Raw genomic sequence first — 23,477 nt, forward strand, 5'->3', positions numbered from 1 at the left:
AAACAAAGATGGCTGTGCAGCTGAGGGAACTACCCATCCAGATAGGAGAAATCCCAGTACAGCAACCTACCAAGGGCCCCCAAAAGCCCTGGAGCTGTCTGTGGGCCCCTAAATAATTTGTTCAAAGTACAGCTTGGGAATTGCAGACAGTGGTTCACAGCTCTATAGTGGCACCTAGTGACCAAAAACAAGCATTACAGCACATACAAAAAAGAGGGCAAAACGCTGCCATTGGTTATCATTCAGAATTCAAGCATTCCCTCCCCCTAAAACATGCACATACACTGCCAGAGATCCTCTCCAAACCAACACAACAACCCACAGAACAAAAGCTTTGTGTATCACCTTATAAGTCTTTTGCCCTGTGGACTGGATGGCAGCTTCGGTGTGTGGGGGGGGTGATTTTAATGGGGGAAATAACCTGGGGGGAGGGGGGAATTATAGAACCCCCTCCTTGCAGCCCTAATCTAAATCAGCACTTTTCGATGTCCCACCCTAAAGCTGGTACCAAGAGCCATGCAGGTTCCAAACTCATCACGTCCAGTTTGGTCTTTGGACTGTCTGGCAATGAGATACATTCAAAAAAGAAATTGGATGTGTTGGGAGAACATTCCCCGGAGTGTAAAACACAAAAATTAAAATCGATTATATTTCAAGATGAAAGCAGTCCCCGGAGAGCAGGCTCCAGTCACTGTAAATAATTCTCTAATGGTTCCCCAACGCTGCTCAGGCAATCGAATTTGGCTCCTGAAGGGTGGACATCTCCCAACAGATGGGGAGACGGTGCCCAGGGCTGATGTTCGCTCCTTGCAACCTCTGCAAGAGAGGAAGAGGCAGCCATTTCCTGGAGTGCGGAATTAAATGGGGGGTGGGAGAGGCTCCCGAGGGCTTGCTACAGCAGCCCATGTTTCATGCAGTAGCCTTTGTACAGCTTGCAAATGTGCGACGCCATGCAGGTGGAAAGCTAAACCGTTTCACACAACTGCAAAAGATAGGGGGGAAACAAAACCCCATGCTTTGGCACCCAAAGAGAGATACTGGCGTACAGCACAGTTTACTCATGAGAAGTACCGTATTTTTTTGCTCTATAAGACTCACTTTTTCCCTCCCAAAAAGTAAGGGGAAATGTGTGTGCGTCTTATGGAGTGAATGCAGGCTGCGCAGCTATCCCAGGAACCAGAACAGCAAGAGGGATCACTGCTTTCGCTGCACAGCAATCCCTCTTGTCGTTCTGGCTTCTGAGATTCAGAATATTTTTTTTCTTGTTTTCCTCCTCCAAAAACTAGGTGTGTCTTATGGTCTGGTGCGTCTTATAGAGCAAAAAATACGGTAACTTGCACGAGGGAAGGAGGAGGAGGCTTTGGACAAAGCTCAGTCGGTGGAGCAGGAGACTCTTAATCTCAGGGTTGTGGGTTCAAGTCCCAAAGTGAGCAAAAGATTCCTGCATTGCAGGGGGTTGGACTAGATGACCCTCGTGGTCCCTCCCAAGTCTACAATTCTATGATTCTATGTCTGGACAGAAAGCCCTGCCAGGCAGCTGCATTCAACTTGGGGTACAAAGGTAAGAATGCAGGAGCCTCAGAAGAGCCCAAAGGGGGCCGACTAGTGCTGCACCCTGGTCTCACATATCCCAAAACTGCACCCCCCAAAAAAGTGTGCATTAGGGGGGAAGTAGTTTAAAATGATCATTTTTTCCCCTGAGGTCCTTTTTTAAAAAATTGCAAATTCCCACAATGAAGTGAAATTTACCAGAAGATAGGGGGAAAGAGGCCATTGCAAGAGTGCAATTGGCGGAGCTGCCTTGAAGACGGTTGTAAGCTGGTGCTGCAGCCTCTCTCAGCCCTTAGTCCTGTTGCAGAGAGAAATAGCACTGCCCCCCCCCCTGAAGGGGCAATGAAAAGAGAAGAGTCTTCCTGGGCCCACTGTCCTCATCATCACTGTCGCCCCAGAAGACACTCTCAAAGCAGCTGTTGTTTCTCCTTCCTTGCACAAGACGGGAACCTCTAATTTGATTGATCCTCTCCATCCCCTCTCTGGGCCTGCGAGGCTTTCCAGTGCAATAAAATCAGTGGCCAGGTTTGCGCCATCTCCACCGAGACTCCTATCTAGCTTTGCCTGACTCTCTCCGGCTAAGTGAGGGGAATGCTAATCTTGCAGTTGCAGCCTCTGGTGCCAGAGTGTTAACTGCTTGGCTCCCAAGTCAGGCTGTTCTCTGAAATATGCTCTACCAGCAGCGGGAAACAGGGGTGGGGGTGGGGGAATCAGTGAATGGAGGAGAGCTAAGAATGGGAACCTGACAGGCTTCTGTCAAATAGCTGCTGAAGAGGTGCAGCGAATTCTCAGCGACACTTTACATCATGGGTAGGCAAACTAAGGCCCAGGGGCCGGATCCGGCCCAATCACCTTCTAAATCTGGCCAGCGGACGGTCCAGGAATCAGTGTGTTTTTACATGAGTAGAATGTGTGCTTTTATTTCAAATGCATCTCTGGGTTATTTGTGGGGCATAGGAATTCGTTCATATTTTTTTTTCCAAAATATAGTCCGGCCCCCCACAAGGTCTGAGGGACAGTGGACCGGCCCCCTGCTGAAAAGGTTTGCTGACCCCTGATTTACATCATCTTGGAAGTTCCCCCACTGCCACCTGCAAAATGGCTGTGGTCCTCTGATCTGTGCTGCCTGGCCTCAGGATAGAAGGGCAGTTCATACAAGCTTGCTTCCTTGTTCTCCTCCTTCTCCTCCTCTCTGCCTAGCCTCCAGGACACATTCAAACCAGGAACGTGACTTTCCCTTCCCATTCCTATCCTGACCTTTGAACTGGGGGTTGCGTACACCAAGATAGCTCAGTTGGTGGAACTTGAGACAGGAGTCATGGGTTCGAGTTTTGCGTGGGGCAAAAGGATTCCTGCATTGCAGGGAGCTGGGCTAGATGACCCTTGCTATAAGATACACTATCCTGCAATATTACATAGGAGCCAGTTCTACTGATGAAGCCTAGGGTGGTGAAACAAGGCTAATATTCCGGAAATCCTTGTCTTAGACTCTGTGAAAGGATTCTGTGGAACTGTAACAACCCTTCATGTGGATTATTGGACTTTATGAACAGACAGGTGGAATAGATACTTATACATGTATGGACCTTATGCATGAACTGACTAGAGAATGAACTGATCCACTGGGTCTTCTGCTTTTTTCATTGAACTTTATGAGACTTCCGTTGAAATCTACAATTTGACACAATGAATATTAAAGGTAAAGGTACCCCTGCCGGTACGGGCCAGTCTTGACAGACTCTAGGGTTGTGCGCTCATCTCACTCAAGAGGCCGGGGGCCAGCGCTGTCCGAAGACACTTCCGGGTCACGTGGCCAGTGTGACGAAGCTGCTCTGGCGAGCCAGCGCAGCACATGGAAACGCTGTTTACCTTCCCGCTAGTAAGTGGTCCCTATTTATCTACTTGCACCTGGGGGTGCTTTCAAACTGCTAGGTTGGCAGGCACTGGCACTGAGCAACGGGAGCGCACCCCGCCGTGGGGATTCGAACTGCCGACCTTTCGATCGGCAAGTCCTAGTCGCTGAGGTTTTACCCACAGCACCACCCGCGTCCGACAATGAATATTATACCTTATTTATTCAAAAGTACAGCTGTTTATGTCTCATGTGTTTAATGCGGGAAACCCACAAGGAGGAGTCGAGCACAAGAACCCTCTCCCATGCTGCAGTTCCCAGCAACTGGGATTAAAAAGCATTGCCACCTCTGACTGCAAAGGCAGAGTATAGCCATTGTGGCTAGTAGTCACTGATAGCCCTCTTAACCTCCAGTCCTCTTTTAAAACCATTACGTTGGTGGCCATCCCTGCACATGGCTTCCCCCAAAGAATCCTGGGAACTGCTGTTTGCTAAGGCTGCTGGGAACTGTAGTTCTGTGAGGGGGTGAACTACAGTTCCCAAGATTCTTTGAGGGAAGTCATGTGCTTTAAATGTGTGGTGCGGACTTGTGGCTGGTGCCTCCACAAAAAATGTCTATGCCGTGTAGCTGCAGCGCTAGGATTCTCACCAGACTTTATTCGTGAAAGGATCCATCAGATCTTAAAGCTTTGTGGCATGACTGCAGTTTATACGAACACAGGAAGCCACGTTACACTGAGTCAGGTCATTGATCCATGCATCTACATATTCATTCATTTGCTCTAAAATTTATATTCTTCTTGTTAGGCTCCACCGGGCTCTCGAAGCCACTCGTATGAAAATTCATAATCAAGCATCAAATCACCATTAAAACCCAAAGCACCATCAGTTAAAACAGTCACTCAACAATGATTACAGTACAGCAGAAAGAATATTTAATTGCCTCACTCCTCTCCCCAAGCACCAAAAGCCTTCCTAAGCAGAAAAGGGCTTTTGAACCTTTTAAACCAGCTTTCTTGAAGCCAGGAGACATCGGACCAGGCAGAGGTCCTGGGAACATCCAGCCACGCACCTTTCCAAAGCTGCCTTTGCCCAGCACCATGAGGAAATTGAAGTCCGACAGTTTCATCCGATCGCGGCTGCCGTTGTTGTCAAATTTGGAGATGGCATTGGCTGCTTTCTCCTCTGCAGCCTTTGCTCCTGGGCCGATTCTGGCTCTCTTAAGGGAAAAAAAAAAAAAGGAATTTATTGATTTACTTCCCCTCCCCAAAAGGGCAGTGAAAATACGAGATAACCTTGGCTTCCCGAATATTTTGGACTAAGCGATCACAGCCATCTTGGAGGAGATTGGCAGTCTCACTGCAGCTTCAGTGAATTAAATTAAAAAGGATCATTCAAGTGATCTATACAAGCTAATCTCATGGATGCAAAGTCAAATGATTTCACAGGCAGCCTTGACTGCACCTAGCTGTGCCTGCTCTCCTGGGCGGATTTTTCATTCATACACCATACAAATTTTCACCTCGAAACATTCTTGTTCCATCCCTGCTCACTCCGACTTTGACGATCGCTGACAACCCACATCCGAGAGAGCCGAACAGACAAGCAAATCATTACTTTTCAGTCAACCTGGCATATTCTCATTGCACATGCAACATCGAGAGAACATGGCTAAAGGCCTCTGAGAACACATGACAACTTGTGAAATGATACTTTTGTTTAAAAACTGCAATGACTTAAAAACTAAACGTAATTAAAGAGACGTTTGGTGCTTCTGTGGTGAGGATGGTTGAATACTGATATTTGCTTCTTGTATAAATAAGTGACAACAATAAAATATTTGGGGGAGAAATACTATGATGATTGCAGCTTGTGTACACATGATCCTAGCCAGTGCTTTTTTCCTGGGGGGACGCAGGGGTACGCACACCCCTAAACATTTTGTGGATCTAAGTTTGGCCTCGTTGAGGGGCAGTATTACCCCTAAACATTTTTTTAAAGAAAAAAAGCACTGATCCTAGCTCTTTGCATTATCCTGCACTGATCCTCAGCTGCAAGTTCTTTCTTTTCTTTTCTTTTTTAAGAAAAGCAACACTTCCTTGAACATAAAGACTTGTCCCACAATGGCAAAAAGGTGGTGATTCCTCCTTTGAAAGAAGTTTGAATGAAAATGTGTGTGTCCGATGTTGGTTGATCAAGCCTGCTTTGCAAAAGGGACAAACAATGCTTATTCCGTTTGCAATTTCCAATCCCTGCCGACTGTTTAAAAGGAGCTTTGCCGGAAGAATGGTGAACAATCACATCCCTCGTGCAAAGCCTTCCCTTCCCCACCGCAGTCTGGTGGCTAACTAATTCACCGGAGCACAATTTGTTAAACAACACACGCGCACAGAGACAGAGCTATCTCACAATTTATTCGTTTTAATGTCTGAAAAAATATGTCACATTGGAGGAGCCTGCCCAGAGCTCAGCCTAGCATGAAATTCCATTAAGCCGATTCCAGTGGTTTAATTGGGGCAGCTGCTCCGAGCGCAAGAGAGAGGGTTTGCACGGCAGCTGCAAAAGAGGCTTCCTGGTGTCACCTGGTTGGGGGGGGGCAAGGCTCCCTCTGCTACCCAAAACACCGTTGGAGAGCTGGAACGCAGAGTAAAATTGGCAGATGCAATGCTCCTTTCCTGCAAAGAGCCAGTAGCAGGGTCCAATTCATTCCAGAATCCCCTTGCCCTGGGGTGTTTTCACCTGGAGCTAACAACCTGGGACTAGTTTACCTGTGAGATCAGATTACCGCACCTGTGCTCCCTTGACCACTTCAATCTGCAGACCTGGCACTGTCCACAGGTGCCACATAACACCCATTCCACATTTGTAAGAACTCCATCTTTGAGTGTGGAAGCACCTGAACTTTGGAACTCCCTGCTGATTGATAGCAGGCAGGCACCTTCATTGTATTCTTTTTGGTGCCTGCTAAAATCATCTTTGCTTAGACAAGCCTACCCAGTTTTTTAGAAAGTTGATTCATGTTTTAATCTGTTTTGGTCTACAGTTGTACCTTGGAAGTCGAACGGAATCCGTTCCGGAAGTCAGTTAGTCTTCCATAATGTTCGGAAACCAAAGCTCCTGCAGCCAACTGGAAGCCACGGAAGCAGCATCGGACGTTTGGCTTCCAAAAACCATTTGAAAACTGGAACACTCACTTCTGGTTTTGGATCACTCAGGAGCCGATTTGTTTGACAACTAAGGTGGTCGACAACCAAGGTACGACTGTATTGTTATTTTAACTTTTTGAAAGTCTTAAATTGTTATTAATTCTTCTTATTGATAATCTTATTGTTGTATCTTTTCATTTTTCTTGTAAACCGCGTTTTTCTTCCCAATCAGGCAGAGTATAAATTTTATGAAATAAACAAATTCTGAGATACTGGATGAAGGAACAGATCTATCCCAAGCATCACACATAAGCTTCCTGTTCCTCTAAGCATGGTGCTAAGAGCCAAGGTCTTGTGCTGCAAGTCCACAGTTCCTTACTTTACAGGAGGGTGGCCCTGAGTCACATCTCTTGTCCACCACCTTCCGAGGGAGTCCGTTCCCCTGGCAAACAGCTCTTACCATCAGAAGGTTCTTCCTAAGGTTTAGTGGGAATCTCCTTCCCTGTCATTTGAATCCGTTGGTTCAGATCCTCCCCTCTGGAGCAGCAGAAAACAAGCTCGCTCCGTCTTCAACGTAACAGCCCTTCAGATATTTGAAAATGGCTATCCTGTTGCCTCTCAGTCTTCTCTTCTCCAGGCTAAACAGACCCAACTCCCTCAACTGTTCCTCATCAGGCTTGGTTTCCAGACCCTTGAGCAACTTGGCTACGCTCCTCTGCACACCTTGCAACTTGTGAACCTCCTGTGGGATGTAATCCACTGGGAGCAGTCAAATACAACATTCCTTGTTTTGCTAGAGTTGACATGTTTGGTCCAGCCAGTCCTGTTCCTCCTGGCCTGGAGCATCCTTCCTTGCATGTGACTAGTGGGTGGGCGTGACCTTTCCAGACCTGCTAAAAGGCCAAGGCATGCTGCCACTCTTTTCCATCTTCCTTTCGTCCTGCAAACGTCTTGGACTGCTAGCTTGCAGTCTCCCCAGGTCATCTCCCATATGGGGTAAACCCGTTTGTATATGCTTGAACAGTGGTACCTCGAGTTAAGAACTTAATTCGTTCCGGAGGTCCGTTCTTAACCTGAAACTATTCTTAACTTGAAGCACCACTTTAGCTAATGGGGCCTCCTGCTGCCACCACACCGCCGGAGCACGATTTCTGTTCTCATCCTGAAGCAAAGTTCTTAACCTGAGGTACTATTTCTGGGTTAGCGCAGTTTGTAACCTGAAGCTTCTGTAACCTGAAGTGTCTGTAACCCAAGGTACCACTGTAACTTTAAGCCTAAAGTCTGCCTTCAGGATCACACTGTGCTCTGCCTGATCATGAGTAAACCTTCTTCTTATTGCTTATGAATAAGACTGTGGTGTCTTTATTCTTTTAGGAGGGATTTAAAAGGGGATCTTACCAGGATCATACAATTCAATCTGAGGCAGATTGGATGGCATAATAGTAAGAGGTTCTAACGAGCCTGCAACCAGCTTTCTCCTGTGCATGAGAAGGGGAATGTAAACTCTGCTAAGTAAAGGGCAATTTAGGAAGGATATTAATAAACAATATAACCTCTCCTGCCACCCTGAACATCCCCACACCTCCTTCTCTCCCTCCTGGAATGCCTCATTCAGGGGAAGGATGTTGGGGGGTTGGTCCTTCGGAAGGGCTGCTCACCTCAAACTTCTGCCTGAGCTCTTCATTCCCCTCTTCGCCTTCAGGGGGCACGGGGACGTTGAAGTACTCCCCCTCCTCCTGGCTCAGCAGCTTAAACCTAGGCAGGGGGAAATTGGGTAAGCAAAGTCAGAAGCTGCAACCCAAGCAAGGTGAAGTGGGAAAACAATGGAAGCGGCTGAAGGGCCCAAATGAGCTCTAGGAAAACAAGCTCTGGTCTAGAGCCTCTAGCCTAGTTGGAGGCAGACTCAATTCCAAGGTACTGGGAGGGGGAAGCACCCTGCCTCCATGAAACTATTTATGGAGTCCTCCACTGCACAGGTGATTGCTTTACTTTTGTTATTTATAGTCCACATTTAAAAAAATGATCTAAGCATCCATGTACACTCAAGGGGGCATAGACGGTTCTATCTCTCCACATTTAATCTCCACAACAACCCTGTGAGGTAGGTTAGGCTGAGAGGCAGTGACTGGCCCAAGGTCACCCAGTGTCAAGGAGCTATCAAGCGAGACCAGGTCATCCACAAGGCAGAAAAGCAGGGGAGGGGAGGGGCTTATTCTCTGGGCTTGCAGGGCTCATTGCTCGACAACGTACAGGACTTTCCTCAAGCGGGGTGTCGGGGGGGGGGGGGAGAGAGCCAGCAGGACTGGGACTGTCCTGCTGCTGTGTAGCAGGGCTAAACTCTGACTCCTCGATGTCTGAGTCTGCACTCACACTGTGACTCTCAGCCTCTAACCCTGTCTTGGAACACCCTCCTTCTCCTGGCTTCCCTTGATCGCTCAAAACCCCTGCTTCTACCTCCCAGCTCGTCCCTTCCCTAGACTGCTCTTCAGAGTCCCACCACCAGGATCCTGGATCTAAGTCGTCTTCTTCTGTGTCCTTCTTGCAAGGCTCTTGGGCAGCTGGCTCACACCACTTTCCCTCGCCCAGCCAGTCCCTGACACCCAGAGAGCTTTATGGCTGAGTGGGGATTTTGAACCCTCGTCTCCCATGTCCTAGTCCAGCACTCTAACCGCTACACCATACTGGCTCTGTAATTTCCAAATCTCCTAGGCTGAGCAATCCCAGAAAAGTAGCTCCATCACCCTTTCAGGAAGAGCCTTCTACAAAGCAAAGACCACCCCCAAGGAGAAGGGAGGGGAGCAAACAAACAAACAAACAAACAAAATCTAATAAGCAATTACGGGGAATCATGGAATTGTCATTCAGCTGTGAGTCAGTTTCTGCCGCTGGAGGCGAAGCTCCAGTTCTGTCAATGAGATCTTTTCAGCGGAGAGGAAGAGTTTATCAGGGGGCCATTATCGGCTGAGCGCGGCGGTGCGCCTGACTGGCAGGGAAGGAACAAAGCAGGATTTGCATAATGCAAGGACGGACCCTTCCCTTCAACTCCGCGCCTCCATTTGCTGCGGCTCTTTGGAGATGAAAAATGCACTGGAGACTCCCACCTCCCGGAGTTTACTTTAGCCAAACACTGTGACAAGGAAAATTACTTAGATCTCCACTTAACGGTTTTTAAAAATGCAGCAAGGAGCTGTTTACCATATTTTACATGCTCTTTAATGTGCGCCCATCTCTCCGCTGGAGACGGCTCCACAGGTGGCAGCGAGGGCTTGGAGGAAATTTGCAATTTGTTTTCCTTCGGAGAGCTTGCGGCAAATTCAGAGGAGGAGTGGCCCGTCGCGCTTGCCTCGAACCAACGCCCCTCCGGCTCATCGCTGCCAACCCTGGAGATCTTCAGCTCAGCTCCTCAGACTGCAGGGACGGGTCCTCAGCACTGAAGCAGACTCAGATGTGACATGGATCTGCTCCTGGGGCTTGAGCAATGTATAGTTGGCAGTGGTGGCGGTTGGTGCCAACCAGAAGCGGCGCCCAGACTCATTTGCAACCCTGCTCCACTCACGCCAGATCCAACTGCCCCATCCCTGCTTCGCCTTGACAGCCCGCAGCAGAAAACATATGAAGATAAGAAGAGTCTGAAGATCAGGCTAATGGCCCATCTAGTCCAGCATCCTGTTCTCAAAGTGGCCAACCAGATGCCCCAATGGGAAGTCCTTGTAAGCAGAACTCAACCACAAGAGTATTCTCCCCTCCTGTGGCTTCCAGCAACAGGCATGACTGCCTCTGATCATGGGGGTAGAACACAGCTTTTGTGGCTATCAGCCACTGATAGTCTCCCCCCTCCTCCATGAATTGGTCTGATCCTCTTTTAAAGCCATCTCAGTGGGTGGCCATCACTGTCTCCCATGGGAGTGCATTCCAAATTGGTCCATGACTTACTGCTAATGTCCTTGTAGCATTTTGGGAAAACCATTTGGTCAACGGAACGGTTCTCTTGTCTGTCTTCCGTGCAGATGGACAAACATCCTGCTGTTTGCCTATGCTTTGGTCGGGTTTCCATGGGTAGTTCCTTTGAAAACTCAGAAAACCCAGACCTCCACACCCCCTAAGCAAGCCCACTGCCCTCAAGTGCTGTGGAGAAGGCTGCCCCATCATCAGAATCAAAGGAAGGTTCAAGTGGGCAGAAAGGAGTGTGTGTGATTGGGGAAACTGAGGTAGGGGTGTGTGTATATGTTTGCGTGTGTGTGTGTGTGTATACCCCATCTTCACCTCTGGTGTCACAATGTCTTGGTCCAGTAAGCACAGCTACTAGTGGATTTACAACTGTGTGTGTGAATCCATCAGGAGACTAAGATGGTAACATAGATAGCGAAGACAATCTAGCTCTGTATTGTTCACACTAACTGGCAGCTGGACTTCAGCTGGGGTGTCTTCCCAAGGCTTAGCTGGAGATGCCACTAGGGCAGATTTAACCTGGGACCTTCTGCATGCAAAGCAGGTGCTCTAATGGTGAGCCATGTCCCTCTCCTAAAAATAAAGTCCTCGTGGTTCTGATTTAAATGGGAACATAGGAAGCTGCCTGATATCGAACCAGACCATTGGTCCGCCCAGCTCAGTATTGTCTACACTGACCGGTAGCAGCTCTTCAGGGTTGCAGACAGGGTGCCTCTCCCAGTCCCACCTGGAGATGCCATCAGGGGGATTGAACCTGGGACCTTCTGTATGCACAAAATGTGCTCTACCACTGAGCTACCATAGACCTTCCCCATTTGGCATCCTGGAACAGAGCAATCCATGGGATTTCAGGACCTGTTGCCATTAGCCCAGGATGTCAATGGACCTAGAAATCACCCTTTGACTTCCACAAATATATTTCACAAGCGCTGACTTGGTCAGGATGGCATTAACTTTCTCCCTTGGCTATGCTCTGCCATCACAGTTGGGGTCAGTGAAGCTTCATAATACTAGTTGCTGGAAACCACAGGAGGGGAGAAGGCTCTTGTGCTTGAATCTTGATGGCGGGCTTCCTGCAGGCATCTATTAGGCGACTGTGAGATGTGCCATTGGCCTTATCCAACAGACTCTTCTTCTGTTCTTCTGTTCCCCTTGGTTTCAAAACAGCACCTTCCAGGATGAATCCTCAAATCCAGGTGTTGAGTTTGACAAGGAAAGAGTCCCCCCTCCAGCTCACAGAAGGACCAGCTAGATCTGCTACCTGCCGCACGCACAGAAGTTTTATAGGCATTCTGGTCTGCTCGCTAAGGTCACCCAACTCTTCAGCACCAGGAGCGGGAAGGAAGAAAATTAAAATCCTGTTTCCTGCTGAGGGAGATAAAACAGAAACAAACAGGCCCTACTCCTCTGGGAGTTGATAGGCCCACGCTGCCCGCCTCGACTGACAGTAATTAACTGCTTTGGACAGTGTTTCATTTGAGGAAACAGGGAAGCCTCAGCAAGTAATCCCATTCTTCACATCCACAGATTAAACTTTCATCCTGGGGAGGGGCAGGAAGCCTCTCTGCTGGGTTCTCTGAAACCAACTCTGCCTGGTGCAGATGCAAACTGGGCTCCTAAGGATCAGATCCCTACCTGGCAATACACTCCCATTGTTTTGTTTCAGCAAGACCTCCTGCCACCATGGCCTCCAGATGTTTTCAACCACCTCTCCCATGAGCCCCAGCAAGGACAGCCAGTCTGGTGTAGTGCTTGGAGTGTTGGACCAAGCAAGACCTGGGAGACCAGGTGTCATGAACCGACTGGATGTAGAAGAGTGGTGGGAGGCACCATCTGGAGAACCCCCAAAGGAACCCTCAGGGGAAGAAGGCTCAGAGCCAGGGAGATGTTGGTGGGAGGATGACAAATGGTCAGAGGGAGAAGAAGGAACAGACTGGGGGAAGGAGGCGTTAGAAGCTGAAGAGGCGACAGGGTTTAGGGAGCAGGAAGAGGCTGTGACAGAGGGCAGTTCAGACTCAGAGGCAGGAGAGGAGGCTGGAGGGGAGTGGGCCCAGGAGGCAGTGATGAGGCAGGCTGCTGAAGAAGCCAGGGAGTCTCCCCCTCCTGCTGTGACCAGCTCCCCTTCCCCCTGGTCTCCTAGAACCTGCAGAGGAATGAAGGAAGAAAGAACAAAGAGAGACAAGATGACAGAGATTTAGGTTGCTAGGGAAGGAACTGGGGGAAAAACCTTGCAGAGCGGTGGGAAGGCGGGGACCTTCAGTCCTCACAACTGCTTCACTGGGGCAAGACCTACTGGGAAGGGTTGCTGTGACCACTAGGACTGACTGAGCTGTTTGGGTTTCTTTGAATCAAGAGTTAACTTCACTGACATCGGGTGCTTTATAGTTTCCTTGCTGACATACGCCTGACTCCAGCTCCTGACACCAGGGTTCAAATCCCCACTCGGCCACCAAGCTCTCTGGGTGTGACCTGGGGTGCCAGTCACTGCCTCTCAGCCTAACCTACCTTGCAGGGTTGTTGTGAGGATAAAATGGGGAGAACCATGTATGCCACCTGAGCTCTTTGGAGGGAAGGTGGGACAGAAATGTAATGAAATAAATAGATAGCAAAGATCTGGAGGGCACCAGCTGGCTAGTGATTGCCCTGATCCAAGCCCCTTCAGAGGCAGGTCCACCTTACCAGCCATCCACTCCAGCTTTCAGCAGCTCTGAGATCCCAAAGGACAGCGACCCCATGAAATCATTCCGACTGGTCAGGTCCCAGTCCCAGATCTCCACAGATAGCCTCCTGTCCTTGTCAGACTCTTTCAGTTGGCTAGCAGAAACAAAAGGGAGGAGGAAAGAGATTTTAAAAGGCATCTTCTTTTTGGAGGGAGCTATATCTGCAAGCTGCTTCCACGCCTTCCAGGTGGGCACTCAATCAATCAGCAGCTATGAAATGAAGCCACGGTTTTCGGCGGACGTGCCTTCTCTAATGCCTCATTTCCTGACAGGGTCCCCTTCAAATGGAGGACCTCAGAGCGCCTGGCGATTGAAATGCAAGGCTTTGATCAGCGCCAACCCGGAGCGTGAGATGGCATTCTCAGCAGTGCTGACAGGATGGGTGCGAGGGAGGAGAGGAGCTGAAGAAAGGAGCCTGCCGCTTCGCTCTGAAATCCGCTTAGCGTTTCTCAGCAATTAAAGCACAGCATCATTTGCAACCCAGTCATTCCAGGGAAGCACCAGCCCTGCAAGGAGGGACCGGTGGGAGGAAACTGGGCTCAGCAGGGGTGTTGCTATGGGTGGGTCTCTGGGGGGTCCCAGGCCCTGGATGTTTCCAGGAAGGGGGGGAATTGAATTGGAGGGATGTGTTGTAGTTTACTGGGGTTTTGTACCCCGCCCATCTGGCTGGGTCTCCCCAGCCACTCTGGGTGGCTTCTAACAAAGATTAAAAATACATTAAAATGTCACACATTAAAAACTTCCCTGAATAGGGCTGCCTTCAGATGTCTGTTGGGAAAATAATCTGGGGTAAATGAATTAGAGAAGGACTGATGTGGAGTTGAGCACAAGCAAATCAAAGCATTTATCTGAGGTGGCCTGGGTGGGAAATTTGTCGCTTTGCCTTTTGAGACATTTAATTTCTAAATCTGCATCTATACATAAGAATCAGCACATGCCAGTTTTGTGCAAACTGGTGCACACAATGGTTTCAAGGCTTAGTCCCAGCCACAGTAGGGTCTCAGCTGGGGTGTAGGGTCTGAAAAAGCACCCATGACCCATGAGAGGTCCCCATTCCATGCTTAGGGAATAGCTGTCATGTGACACCTTCCTATACCCCAAAGTTAACAATCAGAAGCTCTGCTGCCATGCAGCAGGAGCCCACAAGGTGTCTCCTCCCTCCACACCACTGTGGCACCTGCATCCAGGTGAGGCAACACCACAGTATGGGCATCTCTCACATGGTTGGGGCTCCTGCTATTACCCTAATGGTGTGAAGAAGGAGTCATCATGGCCATTCCCTGACCCTTTGAGTCAAAACTCTGGAGCAGCAGCGAAGGAGAGCGTCACCAGCCAGCCAGCCAGCCAGCCATCCCCACCCCACCCCACCCTTTCTGTTTCAAGTTGGAGTCCCAGGAACCCGTCAGAAGATGTCAAAGGTTGCCATTGAGCCGTACTCACAATTTAAAGGTTTCATTCCACTCAGGGTTCAGAGAACATTTGATGGTTTTAGTCTTCTGTTTGCTTTCACTTTTCGGGTCAGGGATGAGCTTGAGTTTCACATATGGGTCTGACAAGCCGTTGGGATCCATTGGAACCAGATTTCTGGCATCTCGTACTGGAAAGGGAAGAGAGAAAAGACTCAGTGGGAAAGGACCAGGGCATCCTGTAAGCCACCCAGAGTGCTGTAAGCTGCCCAGAGTGGCTGGGGAAACCCAGCCAGACGGGTGAGGTAGAAATAATAAAAGTATTATTATTATTATTATTATTATTATTATTATTATTATTATCCACTCCTTATCTTTCCTTTGCATACTGAAAACACCGAGGATAAAGAAAAGTTTTTCTCCCTCTCTCATAACACCAGAATTCATGTGAGAACAGGATGCTGGACTAGATGGACCCTTTTTGGCCTGATCCAGCAAGCTCTTATTATGTTCATATGTTAATGTCATGCCTTGTTTATCCCTGAAAGGCAGGATGGACTCTTGGACTCCCTTGCTTGCTTCCAAAGGACTCTTTGGAAGTTTCACTGCAGCCGGGGCTTCCAAAATGGAAGCCACTCAGCGTAGTTCTTTGAAATTATGTTCAGGCCAACCCTGAAGATGCAGCCACTAGAGATTCTGCACGAGAAGATACAGGGAAAAGAAGAAATCATCTACCTGACGCCAAGCTGACCCGCAGAATTGCCCATGATTTGGTTGTCAAAAGCCTCAATTAAGGTAATTGCTGCCTAACTGGATTGACAGCAGAGGCATGTTTGGCATCATTAAAATATAAAGACAGGCAGGAGAGCTTGAAATTTCCAGGCGCAACCGTGATGGTGCTGCAGTACCTGGGAAAGGTCCCTGCACTCCACATTATCCGTGGGCTGCCTTGTGAACAAACTCTAAGAACCGAAGGACATCCTGCTGTAACATAAGGCCAGGCATAGGCAAACTCGGCCCTCCAGATGTTTTGGAATACAACTCCCATCATCCCTAGCTAACAGGACCAGTGGTCAGGGATGATGGGAACTGTAGTCCCAAAACATCTGGAGGGCTGATTTTGCCTATGCCTGCATAAGGCCAATGGCACATCTGGTCCGACATCCTTTTCTCACAGAAGCTAACTAGATGCCTGAGGGAATACAAACACAATAGCGTATTCCTCTCATGCAGTATCCAGCAACTGGTCTTCAGAAGCATTACTGCTGTGGAGGCAGAGTATATTCACCAGGGCTAATAGCCATTGAGAGACCTCTTCTGCCTCCTCTTTTAAAGGCATCCAAGTTGGTGGCCATCACTGCCTCCCAGGGGAGCAAGTTCCATCCTTTAACTATGTGCTGCCTGAATAAGTCCTTCCTTTGAACTGCCTTCCTGGACCTTCTAGCTTTCAGCTTCATTGGATTTCTGCTAAGTTCTAGTGTTAGGAGAGAGGAAGAAAAGTTTTTTCTCAATCCACTTTCTTCATGCCATCCACAATTTTATAAATGTCTATCATGTCACCTCTTAGTTGCCTTTTCTCTAGAACTACAGAGTCCTTTCTTCATAGGGGAGTCACTCCACCCCCTTGACCACTTGGATTGCCCTTTCCTGGACCTTTCCCAACTCTGCGATATCCTTTTGGAGGTGAGGCGACCAGAACGATATGCAGTATTCCAAATGCAGTCACACCACAGAATTGCATAATGGCATTATGATAGCGACAGTCTCATTTTTCAATTGCTCTCTCAATGATCCACAGAGTGGAATTTGCCTTCTTCACAGCCACTGCACACAGGGTCAGGGTCTTCGTTGAGCTATCAACTTATGACCCCAAGGTCTCATTCCTCGACAGTCACCTCCAGTTCAGACCCCAGGAAATCTGGATATTTTGCACTGACATGCCTGTTTGCAGAGGATCAATATCTCCTCCATTCAAACATACACAGTCCAGACACATGGATGGAAAATCGGACACAGAGTGGGGATGCAAACCCCAGCTTAGCAGGTCCTCTCTGACTGGCTCACAGCTGTCATCCTCAGTTTCTATTATGGAAATAGAGACTAGTTGGCAGTTTAACATGAGCCATATTTCCTCTTCTCTTCCTGACCACTGCCAGATGAATTGAGGCTGCCTTATTCTACATCATTGCTCTTTCTTCCAAAAAACAAAGGAGGCAGTGCTTTCCAAATCTGCAACTTCTAACTCCCCAGGGTCAACTTCTGCTTAGTGCATCATGAAGTCAATCACATGTACCCAATATGACAGCCTCCATCAACAGGCAAGGAAAAGCACACCATAGCACACCTTCATTACTTGGGGCAGTTATTCCCAAACTGTGAGGCAGCCTCCCACTGCCACCGTGGGGCAACTGAAGGTGATGATGCAAAGTCCCAGGGAGGGATAAGATCCTGAAATGGATCCAGGGAAAAAACAGGAGATAGAACCCAGCCAATGTAGTCCATTGCCTTCCCCTTCTTCCTAGCAGTGGTATTATGTGAGGGTGGCCCCATCTGGGCATTGAAGATTGTGTCAGTTCCATGAAGCAAGTGGAAGAAAGATTAGTGCCACCATTCCTTATAACATGTAATTAATACACTGCAGAAGAATAAATTTGCACATATATTTATAATGGAAAATGCACCGCCCTTCTTACAGCAGCATCTTCCTGGGCCGGTGCACATTAATTAATGCATTTCTAGCTTGTTTATCTAATTGCTGCATAATTTGTTCCAGTTTGGGCCAACGACTCACTTCATCAACTCATTCAATTAGCAAGTATCGGGTCTGTGCAGGAAGAACCAATCCCACGTGAGAAAGGGACAGATTAACCTTGAACTGCCAAATGGATTTGCCCTTCAGAATGATGCCGGGTGTCAAAATGGCCAGCAACCTAGGGACACGGGACAAAAACAAAGAGCGATGCATTTCTTCCATGTGTTGCTTCAACTGAGCTACAGTTTCATGGGATCAACCTTGGGATTTGTGAAGTAATAAGGAGCGACTCCAGGCTGTGTTGGTGACATTTTGGTGGAACTAGAATGGACTTGATGTTCTGCAGCTGGATTCCCTTCCCCTGAAACATAGATTTCAAACTGTGTGGCTGAGCAGTCAAGGAGCATTTTCCAAGATGGTTTCTGGATTTGTGTATCAATATTTTAACCCTGACCTCGTTTTCCTATATAGAGCACTCAAGGTGGCTTGCAATAACTACAATTCACAAAAGACCTCAAAATACTAACCATTTGTAACAGAGCAACAGAGCAAATCCAAATCTAATACAATTAGATTAAGTGAGAACAACCAGCTGATCCTCTATTTCAACTGGAAATGAGCCAATTCCTCTCCCCACACATCAAAGTCAAAGTGAAATCAACTCATCACTTGAACCAATCTTAGGAACTTGGAAAGTGAGACACAGTGGACTCTCACCCAACCCCAAAGCCTCCTCCCAATCTTCCGCTTCTGCTTGCATTTAACTCTGGAGGATATGCTGGCAATGGCACCAACGAGAGTCTAGAGAAGGAGGCGACTTCTCTCTCTCCATCACCACAAAATGCTCCACAACGCACCCACTGCAGTATCCCTTGGGATTTGTACATCTTCAAGGTGAAAGAGGGTCCTTCTCTAACCTAGACCATGATCCAAACTGGAGAAGGGTTGGAAGGAATCCTTAAAACCACACTTTGAGAAGAACCTTAAGGGTTCGTTTCCACACACCTAAATAAAATTAAATGGAAAGGGAGCCAAATGCTTGCATAAACTAGGCTATCCTCTCCTGACCATGAATGGGGGTGAGAGAAATGGCTTAGGCAGGTGTCAGGAAGGAGACAGGGTCAGACTGAAGTTGCAGGAAGTTGGACAACTCCAAGCAGATAACTTGCTCCAGCAGCTGACTTTGGGATCACATTCAAAGCACATCCCCCCCTCGAAAAGAATCCTGTGAATTGTAGTTTAGAAATTAGGCATAATCTGCACACACACACACACACACACACACGGAAAAGTAGAATTCTGAACCTTTCAAAATAAGCACACTTGGTTCTGTTTGTCTCAGGTTTATTTTGGGGGCCAGTAATAGCTATAACTTCCTTGCTCTGACAAGCATAATTGTCAGGGAAACTGGGAATGAGTCAAGAAGGGAACAAGGCGCAGATCACAGTTACTGTCCAGGGTCCTGAAGAATGTGCAAATGATTTCCAGAGAGGTGGCCGTGTTAGTGGATTGCAGCAAGAGCAAGAGATTTCATAGCTTCTGCCACAATAAGTTGAGTCATCTTTAAGATACCACAAGGCTCTTTGTTATTTGTTCCCTGGTTTAGTCTTTCCCCTCTGAAGTCAACAGAAAACATTTTCAAATGCTGATCCGCGACCTTCAGGGGCAGGAGGAAGCCGGGGATTCTGACAACGTAGATACCACATTCTATATTTATGAAGGAATTGGCAATAAGGAATTTGTAACAAGAAAAGCAAATCAGATGACACACAGGCAAGCTTAGAAGATTCCTCCTCGTCACCGAGAGAAGCTGCCTGCATCAAAGAGATGGTGGGGGTGGGGTGCTTTCTTTCCAAAGCCTTACAACACGACCTTGATTCCCGCTATAACACCAGCCATTTCTGGTGGCTTTTGAAATCAAACGCCAGCCAATCAAAGCCCTAAAAAATTCTGGAAGTCAAGCACTGCCATCTACGGGCTGATATTGCGACTGCACCACCAAGTGAGTCATTTTCTTAATCACAAATGTTGGGCATTCAAGGTCACCCCTTAATTAAGTCATAGGGACTAGTGGCCAATTAAGTAACTAGTCAATGGTTAGATATTCCTTAGCACGCTGTGTTATTTTGTTTTCACACTCAGGCTTGCTAAAGGTGGCGAAAGGACCTCTTTATTGCCCCTTTTTCAGAAGCGATGAATTTATTCCCCAGCGAAAACTGTGCATGGAGAACCAGAGGGGGTTCTGAATTGTCATTGGCAGCCTTCATCAACCTGGCATCCTCCAGATGTTTCGGAATGCAATTTCCATCAGCCCCAGCATTGTCCAGCCACGTTGGTTGGGGTTGGTCAGAGTTGTAGGTGTTCCCAGGGGCAGCCTGTTCCCATTTTGCCACCTGAGATGAAACAGAAATTGCTGTCTTCTGCCCCCACTCACTGCTGCACCCTACTCCCACTCCTGCTGCTGTACTGCACGCCTCACTTCCACTGCCAGAGCACCCCAGCTCTCGCCATACAGCAATCATTCTAGCCTTCACCCTTTAGCCACCTCAGTTGATGCAACAAAACAGAAAGATGTACAATTTCTTACTTTTGAATTAAAGAAAATTTAGAAGAAGAAGAAGAGAAGAAGAGTTTGGATTTGATATCCCGCCTTTCACTCCCTTTAAGGAGTCTCAAAGCGGCTAACATTCTCCTTTCCCTTCCTCCCCCACAACAAACACTCTGTGAGGTGAGTGGGGCTGAGAGACTTCAAAGAAGTATGACTGGCCCAAGGTCACCCAGCAGCTGCATGTGGAGGAGCGGAGACGCGAACCCAGTTACCCAGATTACGTGACTACCGCTCTTAACCACTACACCACACTGGCTCTCCCAGTGGCTTTAATCCCACTCACTACGATAACCTGCTGATCAGATCATTGCAATGCACTCTACGTGGGGCTCCCCTTGAAGACCGACTAGAAGCTGCAAGAAGCGTAGAGTGCAGCTGCCTGAGTTTGGCGCATCACAGCTAATTGCATCATATAACACCAATTCTTTAGTTGTGATTCCTGCATTGCAATGGGTTGAACTAGATGACTCTTGGGGCCCCATACAATGGTACAATTCTATGAGTCTATGAATCCTGCAGGATGGGAGGTGTTTGTATTGGAACTGGATTTTTTTTAGTGTTGGTTACCTGATTGAGGAAGGGGGTTGCACTGACTCCTGCCAAGCTGTACAGAATTTCACCCCTGCTCATCACCAGATGATACGGGTGTGGGTGTGTTAAAACAGGCTGCATTGACTGAGTACACCAGTTTCCTGTGGAGAACTGGCACATGCAACTAAGTTAGAATTGACCCCCACCCTCTGATCATCAGCTGATGTCTCCTGCCCATCTGAGCGACATCAGCTGATGGGCAGGTGGGCGTGACTTGGATCAATTGGGATACAATCTACACTGTGGTCTCTCCTCATTTATGGAACTCCCTGCCTTCAGACATACGTCTGCTGCCTACCTTAATTGGGTTCGGTGCCCATTAAAAACTTAGCACTTCACTCAGACCTTTGGTGGGGAGAAATTATTTGTGATCAATAGTGTCATTAGTAATAATAAAATCAGCCTTACACTGAGCGAGACCAGTGATCCATCTAGCTCAGTACTGTCTGCACTGACTGGCAGCAGCTTTCCAGGCTTTCAGCTAGGGGGTCTCTCCCAGCCCTTCCTGGGATTGAACCTGGGACCTGAGGCATGCCATGCAGATGCTCTGCCTTTGAGCCAGCTGTAGCTGATGGATATTCATCTGATGCATTGATACGGCTTGACTTATAATTTTGGTTTCAAGCTTATATTGAATTTTCTTGTTTTAAAACATGACTGTAAATCATGTTCAGATCTCTGTCGGTTAGGGGTGGCTTAGATACCATGCTATATCTGCAAGTCCCAAACTTTCCCTCCCACAGACAAAAATCGCTAAGGCTCTGGCTGGACCACTTAACGATTTTTAAATTGTAGCAATTGTACTGCACTGTGCTAGATGCTTTAACTGTATCTTTACTGCTTCTTTTATTTGTTATATTGTATTTTATTGCATTGCAATTTGAATCCCAGTACTGATTTGTATCCAAAGCAGCACTAAGTAACCATTCCCCATCAGTGCAAGGATTTCCACTTGTGCAATGGGACTCCCCCCCCCCCGACCCTGCACATTCCTTGCCCTCCCCAAATCTGCTCTAGAGGATTGGGGAAACCCCCTAGAACAGTTTAGGGGGTGCATGGGGGAAGGAGACAGGGGAGAGTCCTGTTGCACAAACATAAATCCTTGCATTAATGAGATGGTAACTCAGTACAGTCATACCTTGGGTTAAATATGTTTCAGGTTGAGTGTTTTCAGGTTATGCTCTGCAGTGACCCTGAAGTAACGGAATGCATTACTTCTGGGTTTCACTGCTCGCGCATGCGCAGCGGCTCAAAATGACATCACCCGCACGTGCAGAAGCGGCAAATCATGACCCGCGCACGCGCAGACGCGGGTTGCGTTCTACTCAGGATGCGAACAGGGCTCCGGAACAGATCCTGTTCGCATCCAGAGGTACCACTGTACATCCTGTTCTCATAGTGGCAAACCACATGCCTGCAGGAGACCCACAAGCAGGACTCAACTGCCAGACCATAAGAACCTAAGAAGAACCTGGTGGATCGGGTCAACGGGTCAACTAGTTCAGCATTCTGTTCTCACAGTGGCCAACCAGAAGCCCCAGGGGGAATCCCACTCACAGGACCTGAGCACACCAGCACTCTCCACTCCCGCACTTTCCAGCAACTGGTATTCAGACCTTCTCAATTTCTACTGCCAAGGGTGGGTATCACAAATTTATTGGGGGGGCTTCCAGTTCTAGGGCTAGGCTGAGAAACGCCTTTGATCTAGGCATCCAGATTGGCCACATGACTAACCCACAAATCCCTCTGAAGATTCAGCATAGATGAGATATGCTTTCTGTCCTTTTGAACAAAGGCCTTTGGATTTCCTGGCTTTACACATGCTCTTTGCTTCCAATGCCACAAGAGAGCACTCTAGATACATCTGTCCCTCCCAGAGAGAGGCTTCGTTCTGCAGAAGGCAACCTCGTGTTTTCCTGGAAAACAAAATTCCAAAAGACCAGAGGGAATGCTTGAGAAGAGCCCTTCCCCAACCTGGTGCCCTCCAGACATTAGGGACTACAGCTTCCATCAGTCCCAGCCAGCATGGAGTTGTAAATCAAAAATATCTAGAAGGCAGCAAGCTGAGAAAGGCTGCTCTGGAAAGACAGTACTATTTGTGTGAAATAAACCCACCCTTCCCAATCAACTCCACAATATGGAGGACTAAACACAGAAAGGAGCCTCACACAGAGTCATTGGTCCATCTGTAGCTCAGTACTGTCTACAATGACTGACAGTGGTTGTCCAGGATTTACATTCAACCTTACCTGGAGATATGGGAGATTGAACTTGGGAAGGCATTAATGTTTAATGTTTTACTATGTTTTTATATGATGTGTGGAAGTGAGAGCTGGACCATAAAGAAGGCTGATCGCTGAAGAATTGATGCTTTTGAATTATGGTGCTGGAGGAGACTTGTGAGAGTCCCATGGACTGCAAGAAGACCAAACCTCTCCATTCTGAAGGAAATCAGCCCTGAGTGCTCACTGGAAGGACAGATCCTGAAGTTGAGGCTCCAATACTTGGGCCATCTCATGAGAAGAGAGGACTCCCTGGAAAAGACCCTGATGTTGGGAAATATGGAGGGCACAAGGAGAAGGGGATGACAGAGGACGAGATGGTTGGACAGTGTTCTTGAAGCTACCAGCATGAGTTTGACCAAACTGCGGGAGGCAGTGGAGGACAGGAGTGCCTGGCATGCTCTGGTCCATGGGGTCACAAAGAGTCGGAGACGACTAAACGACTAAACAACAACTACAATGTTTTTATATATGTATGATGATGATGATGATGATGATGATGATGATGATGATGCATGAAGGCAGATGCTCTAACTTATGGCACCTCCTTTTTTATTTCATTAAAAAATGAGGTGTGTGGGTGGATGCATTTGTGGTAAACCGAGGGACTTCCTGAAGGTA

The 23,477-nt window shown here is 48.0% G+C and overlaps 2 protein-coding genes across 3 annotated transcripts in view; both read right to left on the reverse strand.

Annotated features, from left to right (window-relative positions):
• Positions 1-23,477, reverse strand: part of PRKCB (protein kinase C beta) — a 179,274-nt gene that overhangs the window by 59,959 nt on the left and 95,838 nt on the right. For both annotated transcript variants that reach the window (XM_028705262.2, XM_028705261.2), the window contains exons 6-9: positions 14,658-14,814; positions 13,177-13,311; positions 8,208-8,304; positions 4,476-4,622 (exon numbers count right to left, since the gene is read on the reverse strand). In XM_028705262.2, coding sequence (XP_028561095.2) covers positions 4,476-4,622; positions 8,208-8,304; positions 13,177-13,311; positions 14,658-14,814 — 536 coding nt within the window. The remainder of the gene's footprint in view (positions 1-4,475; positions 4,623-8,207; positions 8,305-13,176; positions 13,312-14,657; positions 14,815-23,477) is intronic.
• SLC5A11 (solute carrier family 5 member 11) overlaps positions 1-23,477 on the reverse strand; it is a 342,594-nt gene that overhangs the window by 48,704 nt on the left and 270,413 nt on the right. The window lies entirely within an intron of this gene.

The sequence above is a fragment of the Podarcis muralis genome, chromosome 14 (assembly GCF_964188315.1).
Source record: "Podarcis muralis chromosome 14, rPodMur119.hap1.1, whole genome shotgun sequence".
NCBI lineage: Eukaryota > Metazoa > Chordata > Lepidosauria > Squamata > Lacertidae > Podarcis > Podarcis muralis.